Here is a 21,221-nt window from a genome sequence, read left to right as displayed (position 1 = left end):
CAGCCACTCATGTACTAAAGACTACACGGGCAGCATTATGAGTGGGAATAGGACCTGACCTATATTCTGTAGCCTTGTTAGTCTGCTCATGATCATGAGGATGACACCATTCAATATACAGTGGGTACAGAAAGTACCCCTTCACATTTTTCACTCTTTGTTGCATTGCAGCCAATTGGTAAGATCCTACAGAAATGTAGATATTTTTGCTAATTTATCAAATAAGAAAAACTGAAATATCCCATAGTCATAAGTATTCAGACCCTTTGCTCAGTATTGAGGAGAAGCACCATTTGAGGTAGGATAGCAATGTGCCATTCTTCCTTGCAGGTCCTCTCCAGTTCACTCAGGTTGGATGGTAAATGTTGCTGGAAGGGATTTTTAAGTCTCTCCAGAGATGCTCAATTGGGTTTAGGTCAGGGTTCTGGCTGGGCCAGTCAGGAATGGTCACAGAAATGTTCTGAAGCCACTGCATTGTTATTTTGGCTGTGTGCTTAGGCTCATTGTCTTGTTGGAAGGTGAACAAGACAGTCTGTGGACTCTGGAAGAGGTTTTCATCCAGGATATCTCTGTACTTGGCCGCATTCATCTTTCCATCAAATGCAACCAGTTGTCCTGTCCCTGCAGCTGAAAAACACTGAATCGGGAATCTGACAGGATTTGCTGCTAAATTACTGAATGAGTGAACAGAATCATGGGAACTGTGGGAAGAGGGAATTGAACTCCACTTTAGGGCAGATACAGGAAGAAGGGAACATTTTTGTCAAACTGTTTCAGAACAGAAAATACCATAACTGTCGAAAGAAAATGGCAAGGAACACAATAAGGACATGATTCTGTTTTTAAATGTATTATTTAAATTTTCACATATGCAAATTTGGTAAAATAATTATAGCTTCAGAGTTAGGCTTTAAAGGTTGCCACACGTTAAATAGATAAGGGATGTTCGTCAGCTTATAACATGGGAACTATATACCTCTGCAGAGGAATTGTCATAAACTGGAGACTTAATGCTTATAGTCAGCAGCTGCTACCACCTTACGAAAGGACAGAAAAAGATCACTCTCTAATCATAGATTACCTTCAATTTATAGATATAGAAATCTATGAACATTGAATACAACAATGAAAAAATAGGACATAGATCATTGGCCTATTTTTCACTGACCTGATTCATCCATTCATGTGAAAGAATAATTTATACAATTTCTAATTCTTGGCTGGTAAAAAAAATCGTATTTGTCGTATGCATTCCTAAAGTATGTAGTCAGAAGACAACTTACATGGCAACAAACAGGCAACAAATGGCTCATTATGTTTATTGAAAATACTAAAAACATGTTCACAGTACTATAACAGTCTAGAAAAATAAATTTACAGCTAGAAAACATATATCTGGTTCATATTATATAACATTAACTGCTACAATTCTGTCTGCCATATAAGACGCCTGAAAGTGTAACCTTGTACACTTCTAGTCCACTGATGATTAGATTGTGTTTGTAGTACGGGAATTCGATCTCCACCTTAAAGTTTTATCATCTTTTCTGGTTCTGCTCTGTTGAGAGTCCGCCCGTGGTGTCATGCTTCCAATGTCTTCTCTTGGAGAATTGCAGTAAAGCATACACATTAAGGATAAATGTTGTGTTAATTTTACCATTCCAACTATGGAAGCTCCTCCAATAAGCATTAAAGTCGGCCAAAACAAGCAATGAAAGACCACACTCCGGTCGTACTTTTTTATCAGTATGACATCTTCTGGTTTGCTGTCAGGTCGATGGAAACATGCAAACGGAGTGTCATTCTTGCGCTCAAAATATTGTTTCACATCAAGCACCCCATCCAGCAAATCATTTTTGTCTCGTTGGCACTTAGGAACATAAAAGCACTGTATAAAGAGACATTTCAGTTACATATGACACCAAATACAATGAAAATTAATCAGGCAGTGAAAAAGACCAGCAACTAAAGACAATAGGGGGATGTATGAATACTATCAGTGATGAGAACACTGGATGACACATTTTGTGCATGTCTATAATTTCAGCAGTAACTTAAAGGGGTTGTCAGAGACCATATGAAAGATAAATATGTGGTTGGGACACCAGGGCTCTTAAAAAAAAACTTTGTACTTACCTCTATGGTCCCTCCTGGTGTCCTGTGGCGCTGTCTCTCAGGTCCGTGTCCCTGTTTGTTTACAAGGACACGAAAGCTGCGCTGTGAACAGCTTCCGGCCAGCTGAGGTGGCCAGCCATACCCACCCGACACCGCTCCTGGCACTGTATTGGGCACTGAAGCATGTAGATGGGTGGGCCTGGCCAATTACCTCACCGGCCGGATGCTGTTCACAGTGCAGCTACCATGACCCTGTAAACAAATAGGGGCATGGACCCGAGAGACGGCGGCGCAGGACATCAGCAGGGACCGTAGAGGTAAGAACAAGTTTCTCAATACAAAAGAAAATTTCAAATTGGCACTGCCACCATCACAGAAAACACACAAGGCAATCTCCAGCTTCCCAGGATGCAAAATAGTACACTGGTGGTGCAAAAAGAGAGTAGCTTCAAGTACAAGTCTCCTATAAGATGAATTCATCTGTGTCTGTCATGATTTGTGCTCCCTTCATGGCTTCAATAAAAAGAAGTAACATTCATGGTGAGTGCATGGGACTCCTTTTTCTTCTTCTTTTGGAAGTACAAGTTTATTCTTTTAAGCAGCCCCCGGCCGCATATCTTTTTTTTCATAGTGTCTCGGAGAACCCCCTTACATAGCCACTCCCATTCCTGTTAAGCCATACCTCTATTGGTAAGCCTCTTGTGAAGTGAGATGCACAATGTTGCTAAAATACATAACAAATATGGTACAAGGTATGTATGGCCTTTTTGGTGCAAATGAAACCAGAAATTTGCCACATTATATATATATAACACATTGAACTCTTAGAGATCAAAGGACCCAAGTTAACTACAAAGTTCATTTTCTAGTCCTAGGTCCAGTGGAGGTTCCCATATCTAGAGTTGGCCATGTCATTTGCAGATGGGCTCGTACAATTAGAGCAAAGTTCCATTTGCAGTACTTGGTGTATGTCTATAAACATCATGTAAACAATGATGGGGCTTTGGCATAGTCATTCAAATCTAAAATCCCAGTAAACCACTTTTAAATGAATTATAAGTCCTTTAATCCCCTTAAACCCATTAGGAACTTATATCAAAGAAACATTATACATTTGTATAACTTTATAACATTTAATGACCAGGACAGGTCTAGCACAACCTCAGTCATCATAACAGGTATTGCACATTGGGGGAAAATTATTGAGCAAAATTCAACAGATTTACAGTGTAATTGTGTCACCGACTTAAGAACATCTGACTTACAGATGACCACTAGTAACAAACAGACCTCCCTGCCCTCTGTGACCTCTGGATGCTGATAATTTAGTGGACCCAGGCTGCAATGATCAACATGAGGGTTATGAAAGGTGTCTACCCAAAATAATGAAAATCCTATTGTCATAGAGACAAAAAAGACACTTTGACTGGACTTACACTTGTAATGTAAACCTGTTCCGAATTACATAATTCAACTTCAGCACAAACCTACAGAAGCAATCTTGTATGTGACCTGGGGACTGCCTGTATTATATCATCCTTAATCCAAATAATTACTGGTAAGGTAAGTCAGTGGAAAAGTTTGCAGACTATCCTAGACTTACTGCTGTAAATAATGCTCATCCTAAACCGGTAACATATAGCAGATGACATTACTATTGGAGCTCAATGTAACCTGGCTAACTCGATAAGACAGTGGATGCCCTCTTCAACGAACATCTACTTCAGGTTTGTTTGAATACTTACTTTGGGGTTTACCTGGACAGCTTCTTCATTGTAATGCAGGGCAGCCACATCATCAGAACCTGACACGTTCACCAGTATCTGAAGACAGGGATACTTGGACTGTCCATGGCAATCCACTCCGCAGGTGAATGAACAATCTATCCAGTCATCCATGATATCGGTTTGGATAATTGTACAGTTTGCTTCTTCGTTCCAGACACTGGTAGTGAATAAAAAGACCAGGTCATAACCTGTTAAGCCTTCAATGACTACCCTTCAATTACTGCAGTATAACAGGTGTAAATTGGTATCATATTTAAGCCCAAATTGTTAGCAGAACTTGTGTAGTGCCCAACTTTGAAGAAATTATGATCATAGCTTGCTGCTGTACTGTCTCCCCTACACAGCTACAGTGACCCCTGAATGAGGTGTTATGTATGCCATCACCCACTTTATGGTGACAAGATGTTTAGTTGTAAATCTAATGTTACCCTGCACCTTGTTGTCTAACATGTTTACTAACATCTAGATACCCAAAATGTTGGTTCTATTCAATTGAGTTGAGTAAGTGAAGACCATTGGTACAGCCTGTTCCACAGGGATCTAGTAGGTAAGGAAGACCATGAGACCACTGACCACTCCCTACTGTTAGATGGGTGGCTGATGACTGACATAATATAATATAATACATATAATACATACATGTAATTATGGCATTCTATGGTAAGATAAAGAATAACAAGGGGCCCTTATACTATTGCAGGTGGCATGTATGTACATCTAGTACATATAGTTTAAGAAAAGTCGGTACATTTTAGCTTCTATAAAAGAAGACCTGTCACAGGAATTTTACCCCTGAAACCAACAATGCCTGTCTGCAAAGGGTAACAAGTACTCCCCATATCACCTAAAATTAGCTGCCAGTGTGGCACGGTACCTTAATTACAGCATTTTATATATGTGAATTAGCATACTTGACTTTTATTTCTCCCATGCTGCCAATGAACCACACCCATTATTTGTATTTCTGTGTCTTCAAATCTTGGGCACTACCCTGCCTCCTGGTTCCTAATTGACAGGCCTGCCTGCTAGGATATTCTGCTTCATGGACCATCTGCCAATATTTACTACAGACATATACAACTCTGTTTATTTAAAGGAAATATTGTGTCATGTTTTTTACACTGCCATGTGTTACATTCATGTCATGTGACCAGGGCAATGTAATTTAAGGTCCTTTACCTTTTACATTTGCAAAATGTACCCCATGTAAGTTTTTTATCACATGAAATAACAGCATCGTCCATAGAGAATGAGGATAAGTAGAAGTCCATGGAAGCATGCATGAGGTACATTTTGCAAATGTTAAGGGTAAAGGACCTTAGATGACATCACCCTGGTCACATGACATGAAGTGCTGAATAGTGAGGAGACATAAGATTTGGGGAGGAGTAGATAGGAGGAGCCTCTCAGGGCACGCCAAATCTGATGCCAGGTAAGATAACATAAAGTTGATTTTATGGAGATGTGAGGGAAACAATTTAACTAAAAGGAGGTTGTCATTTAGGTAATAGGACTATGGGAACCTGTCACTAGCTGCAATTGTGAATATGTGGTGACAGGTTCCCTTTAGAGGGAACCTGTCACCAGGGACCTCATTTTCACTAAAGATCGCTTGTAGAAGCCCATCACACCTGAATTGCAAATATGTCTTTCTGTCTTCTCTAAGCATTTGCATTACATTATTGTGTGTTTTCACTTACCTGGATTCCTGACAAAATCCTCTGTTTAGTCCAAGGGGTTGGTTTTTGTCTGCAATCATTTCAAAAAGCAACATGTTACTTGTCTGTGCTGCAGACTGCTCAGCTCTCAGGTCCCACATTTGTGCTCCTGTACAGCTCCTCCCTCCACCACTGATGTCTGCTCACCACACTGTGAGCTGTGTTCCTGTGTATGAGCACAAAAGGTGGGGGCTGAGAGCTGAGGAGTGAGCAGCCCAGACAAGTCAGGTGCTGTTTTTTGAAATGCATGCAAACCAAAGTTCAACACCTGGCACTAAACAAATGATTTTGTCAGGAAAGTTAACACACAATTATATTGTGATGCAAATCCTTAGAGAAGGCAGAAAGACATATTTGCATTGCAGGTGTGATGGACTTCTGCAACCTGTCTTTAGTGAAAATGAGGTCTCTGGTGATACGTTCCCTTTTAGCCCTTTTTTCAAGCCAAATATTGTAGTGCCCTGTCAGTAAGCTTTAGTGACCCACTGTACCATTGTGAACAGGTTAAAGGGGTTATCCGGGTTTAAATTTTTTTTTATGTCCGGGCTGGGGAAGGCTAGTTAAACATTATAAACATGTACTTACCCCCTCCGGCGCCGCCGTTGTCCCGCGCCGCGGTCCCTTTGATCCGTGCCCCTGTTTGTTTACAGGGGCACGGAAGCCGCGCACAGGGAGCTTCCGGTCCGCGATGTGGACGGCTCCTCCCATGCGTCCCTATCTCTCAGCGTTGTAAGCGCTGAGAGATGGTGCGCATGGGAGCTTCCGGCCGGCCGGAAGCTCCCTGTGCGCCGGTGTAATGAAACCGGCGCACAGAGAAGACGGGCCGCGGCGCGGGACATCGGCAGCACCGGAGGAGGTAAGTACATGTTTATTATGTTTAACTAGCCCTCCCCAGCCCGGACATAAAAAAAAATTTAAACCCGGATAACCCCTTTAAGCATAAACAGACCAACCATTGCTGTGCAATAAAGCTATATAGAGCATCTCAAGACCAAATGAACATACCATAACAGGTATTTATTCTTACATTTCATTGTCCAGTCCAGACAGAAGACTTTGTATCCACTTTCTGTGCCTGAAACATTATTACATTTCCCAGATTTCCCATATTTGATGCTTGTCTGTTCCCTCCTCCTTCTATGATGAGTACTATACAGTTTCAGCTGAAGGCTATGATATCATATTGGCTCATATTTTTGTAAAATGTTTATATTTTGCTCACCTTAGCATGAATGGTTTTAAAATTGCAATTCCCAGTAAAAAGAACATGAGGACAGAGAGCCCCATCATGGTGAACCCCAGCAGCATGGCCCTGTCCTCTCCAGCATTGGAGACCTGTTTCTTCACTTTATCTGCTGCTCTCACGCCATCACTGCTGCTCTCTTTCCTTTTTGCCTTGCCAGATACAGGAGAAAAGGCTTCCCTTAAAACAGCAGAGATTCTCGTCATCATTTGCACATCTTTATTTTTATTGTTATTATATGTACAAGTTGGGTGTCCTTAAGTAGGGGACTGCCTGTATTTCTATTTTCCTAGATACATAGAAGGGCATTTCATATAGTAGAATCTTTTAGATGTTATAAAGGGGATCCTTAAGGGGTCACAAGTGAAAACAACAGTGTACAAAACACAGTTTAAGCTTTCCAGAAACATTACCGGCCACATTTATCCAAAGTAGTGCAGTCTGTACTATGTGCAGTTTGCCTGTGGAGTGTGCAGAGGGAGCCAGATTCATCAAATTTGGCGCAGGGTCTACAATAATATGGTGCACTCTCCAATGCTCGGAAATGTGCACCAACTTTTTTTGGTGCACTTTTTACATAGAGCAACACAATTCTGTCGAGTCGCAATAATAAATTTGGTGCACGGTCCAAGTCTACACCAGAATGCCCCTTTATGTGCAGAATTTTGTGGCAGATCGGGCATAGTACTGCCGCAACACAATACTGGCGCAAACACTTCATAAATACATGTGAAAGCAGTTTGCAGAATCTTTTCATTGCCAAGTCAGCCAAAAAAACGATGCACACACTTTAAAAAGGCATAGGGCCACATTTATTATTCTTCAGACATGTTCTTTCTATGGGAGATGTCAGTCATTGTGTAACCAGCTGGTGCTCACCAGTGTCTGTAAGGTGATTTTGCTTTAAATAAAAACTATGTACTATCTAATGGATTAGCCTGGTGGACCTACTGATGATCTAATCCAAGAAAAAAATAAGTTATGAGTGTCCTGTTGAGTTGATGTTGTAACCCTTTCCCTAACAAGGACGTACCTTATACCTCCCGGTAGTGTGCCACTTCCGTAGCAAAGGACATATGTACACGCCCTGGCTTCTAGGTGCTATAGAAGGGGATATTATATTGTATTATTTGCAAATTGATATTTTATAAATATATAACTTTGAATCAAAATCGTATGATGGTGCCAATGTCTACAAACTGCTGAGCAGAATGAGATTTGACAACTTGATACGTGTCTGCTTATCAGAAATTATATGTTTGTTGGAGACTAATTTGTTCCCTTAGTCTATAAATTTGATTTTATTTGAACAGCATTTTATTTGTCAAAAACTTAAAAAGTGAGATACTTAAGTTCAGAAATGATAGAAATGTCAATTTATGGTATTAATAGTGGGTGTAAACCTTTTAAGTTAAATGGCAGGGGTGCAGGGGTGTGCTAATTACGCAGCCGCACTGAAGAGCAGTCAGCTTGTGTAGAGAAAAAACAACAGTGCGTGCGTGACCGGTGACATTACCGGCTCTCTTACTCAAGGAAGCACTGAGGGTACATTCCCATGTTGCAGTTAAAACTGCATCTTAATCAGTTTCGATGTGGTTTTAGGTGCAGTCTCTTCTATAACTCTTAACTAATTATGGCATGAAATACATATGTTGTGTTCACTATCGCCTCATATATAAAACCATAGAAACCATGGGGGGAATTTATCATACACTGGCGCTCATGTAGTGCCGTATGTTAAAGGCCATGCCCCACGTGTCCTGCGGGATACATCAAGAGGCAGAGGCATAGTCAAGCGTAGAAGCACTGATAAATCCCCCCTATATCTCTATAAAAAACCAATTGTTTCTTTTATGTTGTTGTTGTTGATTCTTAAAAGGAGCACACCACGTTTATAACTTAACCAAACCTAGATAAGAATTTTAGAAGATCAATCTCTGATTAAAGATGAATATCAGAGGAAAAAACAATCACATCACTCTGTGTGAAGAGACCATAGGCAGAGTACATTACATGTACATGTACTGTATATAGTAATGATATCGTTATACAAGAGTCAAGGTCTCTGTTTTCCAAAGTAAAATGTTATATAATACACTAGTTAATATTTCATGGATATAGATACTGCCATTTGTTGAAGCAAAGGTATTTTTACCACATGAACATAAATTCTTTAGAGGAAAGTCACACCTTTACACAATGTCTTTGCTTCAAGATCTAGATTTCGAAAGCTAGCCGTCCAGCGGCACAATGTAAAGTACAGCTCCTTCAATTACATTAGTGTACAGCCTCCAGACAATTACTTGTACTAGAGAGCAGATCTGCATCCAAGTCTCTATCAGAACCCCCTGTGATTTCATCTCATTGAGAGAAGTAAAAAGTCTTTCTATCTATACTCACTACGTAATTACCTCGCTATGTAACAGCTACATTTACAATGAATGAACTCTCATATGCAGGATATTAAATTAATCCAGGATTTAAACAATGAAATCTGTCGGATCACTTGACAAGTCCTTGCTATTGTTCAGCACTGTGTGCTACACTTCCTCGGGTCAGGTATATTTTTATCTTTTAAATATTAATGGAGTTATTCTAAGCAGTCAACCACTGTTGATGTGCTCTATTATTAGTGCTGGCCTTAGGGGGTCTTCAACTTGTACAATTGCATTAGGCAAGTCAGATATGACTGTTTTAATGGTGCAATACCTTTTGGAGTTGTGCCCATTTTCCCCTGACATCAAACTAAACCTATAGGAAGGGATTAAGGGGGAATCCAGCATATTGATCAAACATATGCCTCATCATACAGAGCACTGTAAATCACAACCACACTGTGCTCTCTATACCTGACAATGATTGCTAAAATCCCTACAGTACAGGCACAGGAAGTTGACTACAATACCAGTACACATCCCTATGTCATTCCATGTTTAGGGGATTACTATACAGAATGACATTTAAAGGATTCACTTATGGTAGATGTCTAGCACTTATGTGTGTGTTTCTTTATGCACTAAGTGAAACTGTTCTTAGTGAATAAAGAAACTGTTTATTTTGTGAAGTCAAGGAGGTGGTCCTATTAGTGATTGACAGTTACGTTATTGTACTGTTATGGAGGTGATAGGACTACCTCCTTGACTTCTTAACATAGAAAGATATAAGATAAAAAACGGATAAATGATGAAGTTATAATGAATACCTTTCCACAAAACTATATCACGTTGCCTTCAGACCCGACGATATGTTACATGTAAAAAGTTCGCTTTCCCTTAGTGTTTACTAATTTACATAAGATTAATATAAAAAGGGTGTCTCCTTTAAATATTCTCAATACAATGGTTGATCTGTACACATGTATTTAAGCAAGCAACTCTCACCTCATGCAGCGTCTGCGACCCCCTTGTAAGGTGATCTGGATGGGCACGCTGAATGACTGCCTTTGAGTCATCTGTGGTATCCACATGGCTTCTCTGAACATTGCCATCAGTAGAGAGTAAGAAATTCATACAAGTAGCTAAGTCCATGCCCTGACTATGGATACCGTGCTATTCCCGGTGCTCCTCCAACATGTAGACCAGCAGAAGTTACTGCAGATTATTCTAGCACATATCAAATGCTTCTGCTCTAAAGAATAAAGTAGACCAGCAGAAGAGTTTGTCTGTTGTGAAGATGTCAGGCTTCTAATTATTGCTTGTGTCATCATACGGCATATTTTATCACTTGGGTACTTCTACATCAGCCACTGACAGGTTTCTATAGAAACACTTATTCCACTGGGAAGATTTGGTGTCTCCAGAGTGTAAAATACAAGGCCTGACTTCTTGTACAGCTGGCTCCTAGAAATCACATATGTCTGTAGGCCAGAGCTCATCTGGAGCTACAATTATAGACAATATACAGTATAATTAGGTTGCCTCTCATAATATATATTTACAAAAAAATGGTCAAACCTAAGAAACAGATTATTAAGGGAATCTTTCATCAGACTTTGACCTATGAAGGCATTGACAGGTTGCTACAGTTTACAGTATACAAGACTCAAGACCATGTATTTGGTTAAAAACGGATGTTTGAGGAAGCGATAAATTTATATTAAAAAAATTTAAAAATATATATAATATAAATCTTTATATTGGGCGCTTTGCCATAACTACATAGGTAACAATATATATATATGGGGTATATTCTTATATGGGTATATACCGTTGGGGAGATTTATACCAAAAACAGTTTTTAAAAAGTTGCCCACAGAAGACTTGAGTTGGAGCTATATTCAACAGGTCTGCCCATTTACACAGCAGGGAACTTGGCGGCATAGTCCATGATTAAAACAACTCTTATCATGGACAGTTTACCTCTCAGACCTCTTGCGCCTTTGGTGAGATTTCATGGTTTATGATTATTGGCTAAAGTGGGGCACTGTGACAATGCGATACAGAGGGCACTGTAACTGTGAGCTGCCGTGGGGGGTCACTACGGGCTACTGTTAACAATACCGTAACTATTAGCTTCTGTGTGAGGGAGTATTGGCCAATGAGGGTACAGTGGCTATATATAATTATGGGCTGCTGTGGGAGCACTGTGACTGTATTGGCTCCTGTGGGGTTCCTTCTTGGCGAGCACCTTGCCAAAATGAAAACAAAATGTACAGGACACATCCACAGATGACCATTCCATTTCCAGCAATCATGAAGCCCGGATTTTGCTGTACATTTAGAAACTAACAGAAGAAGACTGGAAAATGAAAGTGAAGCTGCAATTCAGGACTAGAGTCATTTACAAAGCCGGATGCTGGTGAAAAAGTCTGAAATTCCTCAAAGAACAGACCGTAATGTCTACCTGTAATTTGCCAGACTGCTTGTTTTAGAGAGGGGATGCCAAATGATGTTTAGAAGTCAAGAAAACTTGCCAGAGGCCTTATTGCAGTGGTAGTGAAGATTTCAATGCAAGACTACAATAAGTAGAGCTGCATCTATTGAGGAACATCGCTCACCAAGTCCTTCTTTTACTGTGAAGGTGCCAACATCACAAATGATGACAGAAGCAGTGAGAGGAGAGATAGCTGACGTCACTGAGCAGGAATCTCATAATGCTTGTGAATAATGTGCTAATGCTCTACTCACAGGACTGCACCGGCATGGTGGACTTTACTTTGAAGTCTGGTGGTGGAAGCCTCCTGGGAACTCAATGCTCTGAAACCTATAACAAAAAGACGGCGCTTGTGACTCAGTATGGGACCCCCTTCTTTTTAATAGTTTTATTAATAACCCCATAGAGGGTTGGGGAGACTTGAATACCAGGACAGATTACAAAACATGGGGTTACTCATCTTAGAAAAATACTAAGGGGAAAACTTATTACAGTATACAAATATCATAATGGTCGGTACAGAGATTGTTCCAAAGAACTTTTTATACCTAGGCTTCTGACATGGACCAGGGGCATCATCAATGCCTAGAGGAGAGGCGGTAATACCATCGCTATAGACGGGGATTCTTTACTGTGTGAGCAGTGAGACTGATGAACCCTCTGCCTCAGAAGGGGTGTTACGTATGATACTCTGCACATGTTCATATTACATTTTATGGGAAGAAAACATTTTGTTAATTTGATGTTGATCCAATGAGTAATTCTGACTTCTACATTGGAGTTTGGAAGACTTTTTCCCAACTATGGCCCAATTGGCAGCAGCATTTTAGGGTTTAGGTTTTTTACCTTTATCTGAATAAACATCCTATGACTTGCAGGTCCATCAAGTCCAACCTATATCTCTTTCCAATCTTATCCACAATGAAACTATATAGGATATAGTGGGGGACCTTTCACTATATTGGCCACTGTGGGGGCAGTGTTACTATATTGGCTACTGTAGGAGCCCCGTGATTATATTATTTTTTGTGGAGGCAGTGTTACTGTATTCCAGTGGTGGCGAACCTTTTAGCAGCCGAGTGCCCAAACTGCAACCCAAAACCCCCTTTAGTACTAACCAAAAAATTAAAGCAGTAACTTATTGCTCCCTTTTCAACAACTTTCAATCATATTGGCCTCCTGAGGGCAGCAAAACAGTAGAAAGATAGAAAATTTTCAGCATTTTGCTGAAGATTCTTTGAGTCCTGACTGGTGTGCTGGGGCGATGGCCCGGGTGCCCACAGAAAGGGATCTGAGTGCCGCCTGTGGCACCAGTGCCATAGGTTCGCCACCACTGCTGTATTGGATTCTGTGGAGGTTCTGTTACTATATTATCTACAGTGGGGCTATATTACTATACTGTCTAAATTAGCTACTGTGAGGGCTTTTCTACTATATTGCTCCCTAGGTGCGCCAGAGAACAGTGTTATGTTTGTGATGAGAGGATGGAGGAGATGATGATAAAGTGAGTAAACCTAAAAAATGTTATTGCTAAATTTGCAGAGACAAGCTATCACGTAAAAGAGTCATCAGATTGACTGTTAGATTAGGTATTACCCATGAGCTCATAATTCTGAAGAATCCTGTGTGCTATAACTCTCTTTTATCTTTTCCTATGAGGAGTCTTATACTACAGCAGATTTATCATCAGGTATTAGACACTGGGGCACATTTACTAAGGCCTTTGCACCAGTTTTCTGATGGACTTTGCTTGTTCTTTTAGGTGTAAATTGCTTGCACAGGCATTAAGAAGTGTCTGCTCCACAATTGTATTGGCCCGACCATTTTGAGCCACCATGCGACACAAATTAGGGACGTTCCTGCGCTCAGTCGGACTGTGCAACTGATTTAACATGAATGAGACCTATTGTACATGTCTCCATGGGAGGGTTGAGGAATCCAACAGAGGACATTAAGTAAACAAACTGATTAAAAATGGTATTGTCCCAGGTGGGACACAAAAAGAGGGTTGCATGCCAAGCAGCGGACCAAATTTATGAGATTGTTAATACAAACATATACTGGCAACAATAGCCATATAAGATATGGTGGTGTGGATGGGACAAGCTAAAGTACACTAGTGTTGTAAATAGTTTTACCAGGAAAAATCTCCAAGTCATTAGTGCAATAAGAATAGCTTACCCATATTGTTGATCATCGCTGTCCGGGATGACAACAGCCCAGACGTACGTTTCAGTCTGGGGGGTGGCCTGATTTAACATGCAAAGTCTGTTGTATGCCCTATGTTAAAGGTGCACCACAAAAAAGTTGGTGAACTCTGTCGGGCTAGTGCAGGGAAGCGCCAGATTCATGATTTCTGGCACACCGAGAAATATATACAGGCAAAGCACTTTTAGTGCAGTTTTCCACATTCTTAGTAATGTGCCCCACTGTGATCAATCTGGTGCAATTTAAGGCTGTTTGTCTCACTGTTCTTGGTTCTAGTCCTGAAGCTATGTAGGAAACTTGGTTGCTGTGTTGTTTCCATGTAGTAAGCATGGTTCCAAGTGTTCTTCCTAAGTAGTAATCTTGGTTCTGGTAAGGTATCTCTGTAGAAAGCTTGGATCTGGTAACATATCTATGGAGTATTATTGGGTCTGGAATGCATCTCATGGAATGCATGTCATAATATCGGCAGTTATCATGCCAAATTATAATTACTGAGGCATGATTGCAATGTCCGTCACTGGCTGCCTTACTGGATGAAACTTCTACCTGTCCCAGTGATAAGTAAAATTTTCATATTCCAGTCAAGGTTGTAAAAACTTAAGTTAACTCTACACCAATAGAAATCATAGTGAGAGGAGCTATAGGAAAGGGCAGCTTTGGATTAAAACCTTATTGGTTCCCCATGAGCTGCACCTTAACAAACTATATCCTTTTGGAAATATGTGCTTTGGACAGAGAACACTAGAGTCGACGATTAGAATTTATACACAGTGCCAATTTTTGCAAAATGAAACCCCACAAACATCCCATATCAACTGCAAAGAATTGTGGTAGAGGGGTGATGAGTAACTTGCTTTGCAGCCACAAGACATGTTCACCTCGCAGTCATTGAGAGAGACTTATAATACCAGCCCTTCGTCCACTGGCGTATGATTAAACCACACCCCTATGTCGATGCCAAATTCCCATGCACCAGACAACCCTGCCACTGGTCGTGCCCCCCTTCACACCCCTCCCCACCTCCTACTTGATGTGGCGTGTGGGTTAAAGGGGATAATAATCACAATGCCTTGTGGTTTGCAAGGTATTGCCGTTAGTTTAGGGCTTACAAGTCAAATCCTGTTGAACAAGTCCTGATAAATTTCCATTTTTTGCTCTGTACAACAAAGTGTATTAAAGTCAAATGTAAAGCCATCTATCAACAGCTAAAGCTTGGCTGAAAGTGGGTCATGAAATAGGGCAATAATTTAAAACACACCAACAAATATATAAAAGATTGTTTAAAATATAAAAGAATCAAGTTGTTTTAAGTTTGTAGTCAAAGTTCAGACCTCAGCAAACTGTAACTACTGTGGCAGGACCTACAAGTGCTTGGCCACTTATAGAAAACTTTAACATGGTATGTTTAGGACCAGCCGATGGAGGCAGCCTGAGTAGTCTGCTGTTTCTAAAAAACCCTCCAACACTTATATGGGATTGATTTTGACAGAGGAGACTGTGTACCCCCTCAATCCCCAAGAATCTGTCAGGATACGGAACGTCACATGGTAAGATTCATTTTGGTGAGCCTATTGGGGTCTTATACTTACCCTTTTAAAGTGTGGTATGAGTGGCCAAGCCCTTTAAGAGAGCTCTGTGGTGATAATTGCCCACAGATGTCAATGAACTGAAACAAAGTTGTAAAGAAAAATGGTCCTTCTGAATAATGACATGGTACAATCTGTTGTGTGTTGTATTATTATGTTGTATTTCTCAATTTTACGAGCTGAGATAAACTATGCTGATTCAATCTAGCTTGATTAACAGAAGGGCAAAAACTAATAAATATATATTCATGGTTTTTTACACTGACATTTTGGTTCTCAGCAGGGTTTTCCCATTAACTCCAGTGAATGAATTTAGTTATGTGGCTGGTACGTTTAATCTGTAAAAAAAAAGTTGCTCATTTTCATGGATTGTGGACAGCACACAGTCAAAACACTCAACTGTGTGGATAAACCCTTAACTGGAGGCATTATAATGGTTGTTTACATAACAAAATAAAATGTAAAGGTCAGTGATTTGATTTCCAATATAACGGATCTATTAAAATTGCCATTGACTTCAGTGGAATTTGTAATGTCTTCTATTGTAGACTGTTTGTCACCCTTTCATTGTAATTATGCATTTTAATGGTACGAATAATGTAGGCTGCTGCATTCTTTTTTTTTTTTATCTTTTCAAGTTTTTAATAACAAAATCTGTTTAACAGATAGACACGGATGGGGAATTAAATGGTATCTGTCATTTATATCCTTTATTCCTTCTATTTCATATATATAAATGTAAAAATTCTGAAAAATGACTAAAAATGACTTTGCACTGAAAAGCAAGTGCAAACTGCTTGTACATGTATTCATAAAGTGTCTGCACCAGTTTTGTTTCGCAGCTGCACTTAGTCTGACGACACAGAAAGAATGTGCACCTAAAGGTGCGTGTTACTGCTTAGTCTGAATTTGTGCTACATTTATTACTGATGTGCACCACAATTCTATCTGTGCCACGAACAAAGTGCTCCAAAAATAAAATGGTACCCACTTCCAAGGAAGTGCAGGGGGCATCAGGTTCATGAAGACCCAGCACATAAATCTACACACTACACAGGAAAACTGCACATAGTACAGGCTGGATTAGTTTTGATAATTAATCATTTGTTTTGGGCCAATGGATATGTGTAAAGTATCCATTCATGTAACTGACATTTCAATTTCATTTTCATTTAGTTAGCATTAATAATATAAAGTCATCTATTTGCTTTTCTACTATATTGCTCCCTAGGTGCGCCAGAGAACAGTGTTATGTTTGTGATGAGAGGATGGAGGAGATGATGATAAAGTGAGTAAACCTAAAAAATGTTATTGCTAAATTTGCAGAGACAAGCTATCACGTAAAAGAGTCATCAGATTGACTGTTAGATTAGGTATTACCCATGAGCTCATAATTCTGAAGAATCCTGTGTGCTATAACTCTCTTTTATCTTTTCCTATGAGGAGTCTTATACTACAGCAGATTTATCATCAGGTATTAGACACTGGGGCACATTTACTAAGGCCTTTGCACCAGTTTTCTGATGGACTTTGCTTGTTCTTTTAGGTGTAAATTGCTTGCACAGGCATTAAGAAGTGTCTGCTCCACAATTGTATTGACCCGACCATTTTGAGCCACCATGCGACACAAATTAGGGACGTTCCTGCGCTCAGTCGGACTGTGCAACTGATTTAACATGAATGAGACCTATTGTACATGTCTCCATGGGAGGGTTGAGGAATCCAACAGAGGACATTAAGTAAACAAACTGATTAAAAATGGTATTGTCCCAGGTGGGACACAAAAAGAGGGTTGCATGCCAAGCAGCGGACCAAATTTATGAGATTGTTAATACAAACATATACTGGCAACAATAGCCATATAAGATATGGTGGTGTGGATGGGACAAGCTAAAGTACACTAGTGTTGTAAATAGTTTTACCAGGAAAAATCTCCAAGTCATTAGTGCAATAAGAATAGCTTACCCATATTGTTGATCATCGCTGTCCGGGATGACAACAGCCCAGACGTACGTTTCAGTCTGGGGGGTGGCCTGATTTAACATGCAAAGTCTGTTGTATGCCCTATGTTAAAGGTGCACCACAAAAAAGTTGGTGAACTCTGTCGGGCTAGTGCAGGGAAGCGCCAGATTCATGATTTCTGGCACACCGAGAAATATATACAGGCAAAGCACTTTTAGTGCAGTTTTCCACATTCTTAGTAATGTGCCCCACTGTGATCAATCTGGTGCAATTTAAGGCTGTTTGTCTCACTGTTCTTGGTTCTAGTCCTGAAGCTATGTAGGAAACTTGGTTGCTGTGTTGTTTCCATGTAGTAAGCATGGTTCCAAGTGTTCTTCCTAAGTAGTAATCTTGGTTCTGGTAAGGTATCTCTGTAGAAAGCTTGGATCTGGTAACATATCTATGGAGTATTATTGGGTCTGGAATGCATCTCATGGAATGCATGTCATAATATCGGCAGTTATCATGCCAAATTATAATTACTGAGGCATGATTGCAATGTCCGTCACTGGCTGCCTTACTGGATGAAACTTCTACCTGTCCCAGTGATAAGTAAAATTTTCATATTCCAGTCAAGGTTGTAAAAACTTAAGTTAACTCTACACCAATAGAAATCATAGTGAGAGGAGCTATAGGAAAGGGCAGCTTTGGATTAAAACCTTATTGGTTCCCCATGAGCTGCACCTTAACAAACTATATCCTTTTGGAAATATGTGCTTTGGACAGAGAACACTAGAGTCGACGATTAGAATTTATACACAGTGCCAATTTTTGCAAAATGAAACCCCACAAACATCCCATATCAACTGCAAAGAATTGTGGTAGAGGGGTGATGAGTAACTTGCTTTGCAGCCACAAGACATGTTCACCTCGCAGTCATTGAGAGAGACTTATAATACCAGCCCTTCGTCCACTGGCGTATGATTAAACCACACCCCTATGTCGATGCCAAATTCCCATGCACCAGACAACCCTGCCACTGGTCGTGCCCCCCTTCACACCCCTCCCCACCTCCTACTTGATGTGGCGTGTGGGTTAAAGGGGATAATAATCACAATGCCTTGTGGTTTGCAAGGTATTGCCGTTAGTTTAGGGCTTACAAGTCAAATCCTGTTGAACAAGTCCTGATAAATTTCCATTTTTTGCTCTGTACAACAAAGTGTATTAAAGTCAAATGTAAAGCCATCTATCAACAGCTAAAGCTTGGCTGAAAGTGGGTCATGAAATAGGGCAATAATTTAAAACACACCAACAAATATATAAAAGATTGTTTAAAATATAAAAGAATCAAGTTGTTTTAAGTTTGTAGTCAAAGTTCAGACCTCAGCAAACTGTAACTACTGTGGCAGGACCTACAAGTGCTTGGCCACTTATAGAAAACTTTAACATGGTATGTTTAGGACCAGCCGATGGAGGCAGCCTGAGTAGTCTGCTGTTTCTAAAAAACCCTCCAACACTTATATGGGATTGATTTTGACAGAGGAGACTGTGTACCCCCTCAATCCCCAAGAATCTGTCAGGATACGGAACGTCACATGGTAAGATTCATTTTGGTGAGCCTATTGGGGTCTTATACTTACCCTTTTAAAGTGTGGTATGAGTGGCCAAGCCCTTTAAGAGAGCTCTGTGGTGATAATTGCCCACAGATGTCAATGAACTGAAACAAAGTTGTAAAGAAAAATGGTCCTTCTGAATAATGACATGGTACAATCTGTTGTGTGTTGTATTATTATGTTGTATTTCTCAATTTTACGAGCTGAGATAAACTATGCTGATTCAATCTAGCTTGATTAACAGAAGGGCAAAAACTAATAAATATATATTCATGGTTTTTTACACTGACATTTTGGTTCTCAGCAGGGTTTTCCCATTAACTCCAGTGAATGAATTTAGTTATGTGGCTGGTACGTTTAATCTGTAAAAAAAAAGTTGCTCATTTTCATGGATTGTGGACAGCACACAGTCAAAACACTCAACTGTGTGGATAAACCCTTAACTGGAGGCATTATAATGGTTGTTTACATAACAAAATAAAATGTAAAGGTCAGTGATTTGATTTCCAATATAACGGATCTATTAAAATTGCCATTGACTTCAGTGGAATTTGTAATGTCTTCTATTGTAGACTGTTTGTCACCCTTTCATTGTAATTATGCATTTTAATGGTACGAATAATGTAGGCTGCTGCATTCTTTTTTTTTTTTATCTTTTCAAGTTTTTAATAACAAAATCTGTTTAACAGATAGACACGGATGGGGAATTAAATGGTATCTGTCATTTATATCCTTTATTCCTTCTATTTCATATATATAAATGTAAAAATTCTGAAAAATGACTAAAAATGACTTTGCACTGAAAAGCAAGTGCAAACTGCTTGTACATGTATTCATAAAGTGTCTGCACCAGTTTTGTTTCGCAGCTGCACTTAGTCTGACGACACAGAAAGAATGTGCACCTAAAGGTGCGTGTTACTGCTTAGTCTGAATTTGTGCTACATTTATTACTGATGTGCACCACAATTCTATCTGTGCCACGAACAAAGTGCTCCAAAAATAAAATGGTACCCACTTCCAAGGAAGTGCAGGGGGCATCAGGTTCATGAAGACCCAGCACATAAATCTACACACTACACAGGAAAACTGCACATAGTACAGGCTGGATTAGTTTTGATAATTAATCATTTGTTTTGGGCCAATGGATATGTGTAAAGTATCCATTCATGTAACTGACATTTCAATTTCATTTTCATTTAGTTAGCATTAATAATATAAAGTCATCTATTTGTATTTTTCTACAATCAGTTTTATCTACACCAAAACATCTACATTTGCTGAAATTAACAAACAGAATACGAATATTCACAAAACAATTACTTTGAGGGATAGACTTATCATTATAGGCTTAGTAATGTACTAAAAAATATTATGATCTTCACTTATTGAAATTTACACATGTTTTGGCATAAAGACTTAGTACAGAGATACAGTACATGCCTTAATACAAGTGTCCAACAAAGTGACCATGTGAAATGAAATGCCATGTTAATCTGTGACACACAGCAGCAAACAGTATTAGGTTTATAGTATATAGTTTATAAAAGTTAACATGCTATTTCTCACCATCACAACACTCCCGGGTACTTACAAGCTTGTACTCTCTAACATGATTTTTTTAATGCAGATTTTGAATCCAAAATTTTGAGTGGTTTAAACTAAAAAGTAGTTATCTTCATAAACTGCATCACATAATAAAAGAAGACTGGATAAAGCATCCTGACAGTGCTATGGAGACACTGGACACCATTGCTACTAGGTGCTGTATATCGCTGTCATCAGAACAGATTATTTCCACTAAGGTGTCAAATCAAAAACTAATCCTCTTTGATTACTACTTAGCTCTGCTACCTGAAGTTTTAATCACAGTCGCCTTCCATACAAAGCCCCACACCCCCAGCCTTGTCAAATGGAATACTTTACCCGAAAACAGGAATAAGGAGCCATCAGTTTCTTGCTTCTGCGGAGGCATCTTTTTGCTTGTCATCTTTCATATGTTCTTGATTAATCTTTACTTAAAATCCCCCCTGAAAGAATTTAGACCTGAAGCTTTTGTATCTCTGAATAAGTTGTCTTGCCAGGGATTTTTTTCACATCAGCCTGACCGTCCTGTGAATAATTGATGACTATTTTGTTGT

General features: G+C 39.6%; 1 protein-coding gene across 4 annotated transcripts; it reads right to left on the bottom strand.

Moving 5' to 3' along the window:
- Positions 1 to 625: 625 nt before the first annotated feature.
- KCNMB3 (potassium calcium-activated channel subfamily M regulatory beta subunit 3) lies at positions 626 to 21,196 on the bottom strand. 4 transcript variants are annotated; one of them, XM_072142763.1, is made up of 5 exons: positions 21,007 to 21,196; positions 11,990 to 12,065; positions 6,843 to 7,043; positions 3,861 to 4,059; positions 626 to 1,870 (listed from the first exon to the last, which is right to left on the bottom strand). In XM_072142763.1, exons 1-5 carry the CDS (start codon positions 21,068 to 21,070, stop codon positions 1,490 to 1,492), a joined length of 921 nt encoding a protein of 306 aa, XP_071998864.1. In that variant the 5' UTR covers positions 21,071 to 21,196; the 3' UTR covers positions 626 to 1,489. The 4 variants fall into 4 exon arrangements, with proteins under 4 accessions (XP_071998864.1, XP_071998863.1, XP_071998865.1 ...); XM_072142762.1 differs by having other exon boundaries at positions 666 to 1,888; positions 21,007 to 21,192; XM_072142764.1 differs by lacking the exons at positions 11,990 to 12,065; positions 21,007 to 21,196 and adding an exon at positions 10,244 to 10,791 and having other exon boundaries at positions 669 to 1,888.
- Between the last annotated feature and the right edge of the window lie 25 nt (positions 21,197 to 21,221).

This window comes from Engystomops pustulosus, chromosome 3, assembly GCF_040894005.1.
Source record: "Engystomops pustulosus chromosome 3, aEngPut4.maternal, whole genome shotgun sequence".
NCBI lineage: Eukaryota > Metazoa > Chordata > Amphibia > Anura > Leptodactylidae > Engystomops > Engystomops pustulosus.
Note: the sequence above shows the minus strand (reverse complement) of the source record. Positions and strands in the feature narration are given on the sequence as shown.

What these genes read in the sequence shown, in the direction of transcription:
- KCNMB3 (XM_072142762.1), bottom strand. Translation starts at nt 21,070, where the DNA reads ATGACAAGCAAAAAGATGCCTCCGCAGAAGCAAGAAACTGATGGCTCC. An exon ending in CACCATGCCGGTGCAGTCCT is followed by an intron (nt 7,044 to 11,989) that starts GTGAGTAGAGCA and finishes TGCTGTTTTAAG; the next exon opens with GGAAGCCTTTTCTCCTGTAT. An exon ending in CTGTCCAGGTAAACCCCAAA is followed by an intron (nt 1,889 to 3,860) that starts GTAAGTATTCAA and finishes CTCTTTATACAG; the next exon opens with TGCTTTTATGTTCCTAAGTG.